General features: G+C 35.7%; 1 protein-coding gene across 1 annotated transcript; it reads left to right on the top strand.

The window, feature by feature from the left end:
- Positions 1-100: 100 nt before the first annotated feature.
- LOC148917588 (uncharacterized) lies at positions 101-5,782 on the top strand. The gene is given in 8 exon segments (XM_089050871.1): positions 101-349; positions 352-364; positions 659-784; positions 1,817-2,017; positions 4,014-4,110; positions 4,567-4,670; positions 4,855-4,906; positions 5,327-5,782. Coding segments are annotated over 8 exon segments (993 nt in total). The 5' UTR covers positions 101-150; the 3' UTR covers positions 5,528-5,782.
- Positions 5,783-6,644: the final 862 nt, after the last annotated feature.

Here is a 6,644-nt window from a genome sequence, read left to right as displayed (position 1 = left end):
ACAAAAGAAAAAAATGTACAAATCTTAAGATCCATGACCCAAGCCCAAAAAAGTCCACCAGAGTAACCCCAAGGTTTGATCACGTCGATTTCAGTACTCGGGTCAGTATTAGTATTACTATAGTCCATCTCTCTCTCTATCTCTGTAGCAATGGCTGGACTTCGATTGGGGCCAGATGACTCGGAGCTATCGCAGCAGAGCCGAGCTGCTCCGGCCGATCTCATCTCCGACGACGACCGCTCCGTCGCCGCAGACTCATGGTCCATCAAGAGTGACTACGGAAGCACTCTCGACGACGACCAGCGCCACGCCGACGCTGCCGAGGCCCTCTCCGCGGCTAACCTCCGCGCCCCTCCGATTACAGGTTTAATTTCAGTCCACTTCCTGTTTGGTTTCCCAGAAAATCTTGTGAAGAAAATATTATGAAGACTAGGTTTCCCATTGCTTGTTGTATTTAGGCTTATTCTGGTTTTACAACCTCTGTTATAACTCTTGACTTTAGAGGATGAGTGAGACTCTTTTAGTCAATGAATTAATTATTTTATTTTAAAGTGATTAATTTTGTTTAATGAACTAATTAGTTCATGATATAATTATTTTCTTTTTAATGTTGTATGTATTGTGTTTGATGTTGTGTGTTGTAATTGTATGTGTGCAGTTCTGACAAGGAGGAACCAGATGCTGAAGGTGTGACATCAATGCTAGGTCTTCAGAGTTATTGGGATGCTGCATATGCAGATGAGTTGGCGAATTTTCGTGAACATGGTCACACTGGTGAAGTTTGGTAAGCTTGGTTTTAGTTGTAACTCTGCAAATTAACTTGTCAATGCATTTGTTGTGGCTTTGGGGGCGCAGCATAAAGCATCTATATGGATTCAATTCATGTAGTTTGAAGTTTTCAGAGTCCTAGGAAATATTAATTCATAAGTCCTTCAGCCGGGATTAGACTTGCTATATGTAGTAATATAATTTTTTGAAGTTAAAAAAAAATGAGATCTTAAAAGTAATAAATGAAAGGAGTATTCAGTGAGAACGATTGACTTTGGTGTGAACTTAATAATTAAGAGCATCAGATGGTCTTTCATGAAGGAATTGGTAAAGATACCAGTCCTCTATAAGTTACTGTGCAAAATGATGCATGCTTACTCTCTGCTTCATCATATGGTATTCGTCATGTTGGTAGAGAATCACAAGGTACAAAAATCTTGCAATTGGAATCTATGTTTTGGGTTACTTTATGGACTGTAAAGGATTTTGTGGTTGACTTCAATTCTTTGTTTGATCATCTACTTATTTTCTACTCATATGATCACCATGGTTTTTGACTAGCTACTTGTCATTCATTTGTTCTCTTTCAGCCTTTGTGGTTTCTTAGCAAGAATGAAGTGGCAGAAGCATACAGGATTTATTTAGCCTAGGTGTCTTAGTGGGAGAGTGAAGGAAACATATCTTTAACAATTCGTTATTTCCTTTACTTATTCATCAACAAAATATAAGAAAGACAGAGAAGAGAGAACTGTTCTTTTTGGGTGTTATTTAGAAATCCCCTAAAGTGTTTGAATGATGAAAATATGAAAAGCAAATCTATTACAAAATTCCAAAAGAAAATATTTATTACCTAAATTTCTTTGAAATATTGAAATATTACTGGCTTTATAATCACTTTTGGTTATGGTTAACCAAATTTTGTCAAATTTAACTAATTTTTTTAAAACCCAATTGAGTGAGCATTTTCTATTTTAGTTCCACTTCTGCTAAAATGGGTAGATAATGTAAGACCTGGAGCATTTAGCAGTTCCCCGTGCTGTTTCTGTAGGTTTGGAGCTGATGTCATGGAAGTTGTCACCTCTTGGACCAAAAACTTATGCATTGATATTTCTCAAGGTCGCATGCCAAATCATGTTGATAATATCAAGTCTGATCCTGTTGAACAAGGTGATAAGTATCTTTCAGATTGGAGTGTACTTGACATTGGGACTGGCAATGGATTGCTACTTCAAGAACTTTCCAAGCAAGGGTATTCTTCGATTTTTTCAATTTTATCTGGTATTATATGTTGAGCTAAGTTGAAAGTCCTGTATGGAGGCAGATTCAATTCAAAACTAAGTGAACCATATCTCAAATAATGTCTAGATTGGAAATATAGGGTTTTGTTTTAAAATTCACAAGTTGCTCATAGGTGGAGGTGTCAGCATGTGTATGACACATGGTTAATGTGAATAATGTACGTTTAGATTCCATAGAGTGATGTAGCAGAGATGAAAATAAAATCTAAAATAAATCGATACCTTGAAAATAAAATCTAAAATAAATTGATATCGAACATGAGGGAAGTGTGTGTCTCCTGAAATGTTTATTTGCAGTGCTTAATAAGTTGTCATATTTGAATTATGCAATCAGTTTTGTACTTTATTTTGCACGTAAGAGCAAGCTTAGAAATTAACTTTCTTTTATTTTTATATTATTTTTTTTTAAAATAAGAATAATAGAGAACTATAATTCTGAGTTAATTAATAGGTTGGTTCAGTGATTTCAGTACTATCACTACTATTGTTATTATTATTCTAGTTATTGCATTATTATATGGGCCTTATTTTAATAAGGTTTCTAGACTTTCTTATAGGAAAACAGGTTTTTAGGCTTTGGCATATGATGCGATAAATATTTATTTGAATGTACCCGCATTTCCTCTCTCCTTGTTCTGTATTTTTCTCTTGTTCCTTCTAGCTCTCCATCCAACTATGCCCTACATCAATTGCCATTAGAGCTCAAAATGTGATCCAGTTTTGCCAGTAGTAGACAGTCTAGGCTTTAAGAGTGCAATAAACTCTACCGTCACTTTAACACCTACCTACTTACACTCAAGTGGCATTACTGTAACCACTGCACATCGTGCTCCAGTTAAAAGAAGCTCCTCTTCTGTTTTTAGGGTAACAACATAGGTAGGAAGTCTGGATCTGCCCTCGTTGAATCTTGCTGTGAGCCTCCATGGTTCGTTTACCGTAATTGCTTCTTTCGCCTTGTCTTCTCTCTCTCTCTCTCTCTCTCTCTCTCATTGTTTTCTTCTTTCTCCTTGTTTTGTATTACTTTATGAAGTCTGTTTTCTCTTTGTCCTACATCAATATTCTTGGGTATTATGTGGCATTTCGATCCTCCAATCATCAATCTTGTCTTAAAGAGTGGGCATGATTTGTTGGAAATGTACATGGAGCCTTTAATTTTCGTCTTCAATACATTTGTTGCTAAATTTAACAGACTGACTAAAGTCAATTAAAATGGTCTTTCTCATAGTTACCTGGTACAGGGAATGAGAGGGTACGTGGAACAGGAATGGGTTTGGGGTATGCTAGTTTCTACGGTACGGGATTTGAAGGGGTAGGCATAGACGGTACGGTATTTTGGGTCGCAATTTGTGTTACTTTTTAATTCGGTACAATATTTATTTTATAAATACTCATATATATATAAAGAGGTGCACTTCAATGGATTTATAAGTATATGAATGTGGTAGGCATGATATTTATAATACAATAGGCAAACAGGCATGATATTTATAGTATAGTACGCAAACAGTAATAATATAGTAGGCATGATGTTTATGGGGTCTAATCTACTGATCCATGTGTGGAGTATATTAGGCAAACAATAGGACCGTGTGTGCAGTATCTGTTCTTCACAGGTACTGTTATGCTACTTAATGAATTTGGTTCATTAAATCTATTGATCCAGGTTGCTTATGTACCATGAACTGTTATACCCGACCCAGTTCAAAATATGGTCTTTCTTTAATAAAAAAAATTTAAAAGCTATGCCTCAGGAATGCCCATTGCTTTTTCCCTTTGTTTTATTTCTTTTCCCTTGTTGGAGGGTAGGGGTGAGGGGGAGGGAGTGTTGTCAACAAAAGTGTGAGTCAAAGATTTCATGAACTTTTAGTCAATGACTTAAATTCCATTTGTTTTTCTAAATGGCCACATTGACCATAATGAATGAAATTATTGGTGTTTTGGGTTCAGGTTTTCGGATTTAACTGGAACCGATTATAGTGAAGGAGCGGTTGACCTTGCTCGAAGCCTTGCTGCTCGTGTTGGATTACCCAACATTCATTTTTTGGTATGCCTTTTCTTTTGGCCAATTTTTTCTGGTATGTCTAAACATTGAAAAAATATCAGATTAGAACCTAATGTCTTCTATAATCCCTTGGGACATCTCTATATTTTTAGTGAATGAAATGGAATTTCATCTATCTACTTGGTAAGTTTGTGGAGTGCTTTTTCCCCTTGTACCTACTGAACATGGGAATAACCAATAATTTATAAACATCTGCATGGAATTTTCTAAATTAAATCACCAGATATGCATTATTGACTATGATAAACTTGTTATTCTTTCCATTAGTTGAAGTTAAATCTATACAAGCAATGTAGAACAAGTATTTATATGAGGCTGAATTTCTGTAATTGGTTCTTTAGCATTATTGTCTTCAGAATCTTGGCTTGTGCATACTGTTACTTTGATACTTTGTTTTTTCAATAATTTAAACTGAATTGCATCACATTTATTTTTTAGGTTGATGATGTTCTAGACACCAAGTTAGGAAGGCAGTTTCAACTTGTTGTGGACAAAGGAACCTTAGATGCCATTGGATTGCATCCAGATGGTTCTATCAAAAGGTAAAGGCCAGCATAGTCTGCATTGCTGCATTTGCTCTGTTAAAATCATTACTCTTTTCTTTTCTATTTTCTGATTGATATTTCCTCAGTTTCTCTATTAATGATTAGTTCAGTTCATCTAATTGCTTGTCTTTATTGAATAGAAGGAAACTAGAGTGAGAAAGATTGTGTTTTTGTTATACAGGGTAATGTATTGGGATTCAGTTTCAAGATTGGTGGCTCCTGGTGGAGTATTGGTGAGCATCTTCACTTTGCCTAGTACTTGTTACTCAAAGTTGCACTCAACTTCATTTAGGGCATGTTTTTGAAAGTGCTAAAGTAGGAAGTTAGAGTATATAAACTATTTCATTATGAACACAAATGCTTCACACATTCACCTTGAAAGTGTTTTATGACGACACACCTAAAAGTTCTTTTTTAACCGAAAAGCATTTTGTGTTCTGCCGAACAATATAAGTAGCACTTTTGAATATTTAAAAGTGCTTTTGGCACTGTCAGAATCATCCCCAAACACACCCTAAAACTATATAAGATTTTAACATTTGCATCATCATTCTTCTTATTTTTGTTATTATTTTTAAAATTTCTCTTTGTCAAGTTCTTGTTTCTTTTGACACTACCTGATATTTCCATTGCCTTGCGGAACACCATTGTAGGTGATCACATCGTGTAACAGCACAAAAGATGAATTGGTGCAAGAAGTGGAAAGTTTCAATCAAAGAAGTGTGACCCAGGAACATGATGAAACATCCAAAGATAAGTTCCAATACCTTAGTCATGTCCGCACATATCCGACATTCATGTTCGGTGGATCTGTGGGATCACGTGTTGCCACTGTGGCATTTCTCCGAAACTGAATCACTAATCCTTGCGAGTAACATGGTTTGATGCGGTTCATGCATTTGTGTGTGCACACCGAGAAAGTAAATGTACTGACTTGTGGAAGTTCTTTTATTTGTTTGAAAACCATGAAACTCTGATTCATTTTAAGCTATTTCTTCTTTGTCAGGGTTTCTGCTATGCAAAGTTTATACATAAAATGTACATTTTATTGTTAGTTGCTAGTATGAATGTATTTTGGTTAAATAGCTATTTGACATATTAGATTTTCCTATTCTTTGGAATTCAACTACCTTCTCTGCGAGAGATGACCTTAAAAATTTATTTAGTATAATATCTATTTTACTTCTTTTTTCATTTAAAAAATTGAAAGAATGAAATAATCTTTACTCTGTCCTTTCCCTTTCTTCCCTTTCCCTTTTCCACATTAGGTAGAAAATCGCAAGACCTTTTAGAGTCAAAAAGACTCTAGATGAATTGGATTGCTCCAAGATCTGGAGACCTAGTTAGGCTCATGTAGGCATCCTTGACGGAACCTGTGTTTTTTTTTTCTTTCCCAAACCTCTGCGTGAGAGAGTTGCTTTATTTAACAGTCTAAATAATTTTTTGACTCTTGGTGCGAGAGAGTTTGGGAGCCAAGTGTTTGAGAAAGGAATTGTTCTCTTCTCCACTTAGTTGGGCCCTTTCATCAGTGATTCTAAACCTTAAATGTCGGTGATTTTCTACAACCCCCTTAAAGGATCAAGTGTTTAGGATTGAACCTAGTGATGTGCTTGTCAAGTGTTTATAGTGATTTTGGTATGAATTCTCAGAATGACCTTTGTCAAGTTGCTTTTTGTGTAGTTGATGCATGGCCAAGAAACTGGGGTTGGATGTAGGCAAGAGGCTGAGCCACCTAAGCATCTCTTTTTACTTATTTTAATTTTTTGTATGAGTTTATGTTTGTTTAATCCTTTCATTTTCGAGCCTTATAACATGTTGGGGTATCCTTGATCTGCTTTGTTTGCTTGAGCTGTGGTGTGAATTTCCACCAGGATGTTCACAATTAGGGTGAGAAATTTGGAAGACCTATTTACCAAACTCTAGGTAGTTTTCCAGCATTGTGCCGAAATAAGATAAAAACACTATGTCAAA

The sequence above is a fragment of the Prunus mume genome, linkage group LG4, assembly GCF_029339155.1.
Source record: "Prunus mume cultivar Tortuosa linkage group LG4, ASM2933915v1, whole genome shotgun sequence".
NCBI lineage: Eukaryota > Viridiplantae > Streptophyta > Magnoliopsida > Rosales > Rosaceae > Prunus > Prunus mume.
This window is presented reverse-complemented; position numbering and strand designations above follow the sequence as displayed.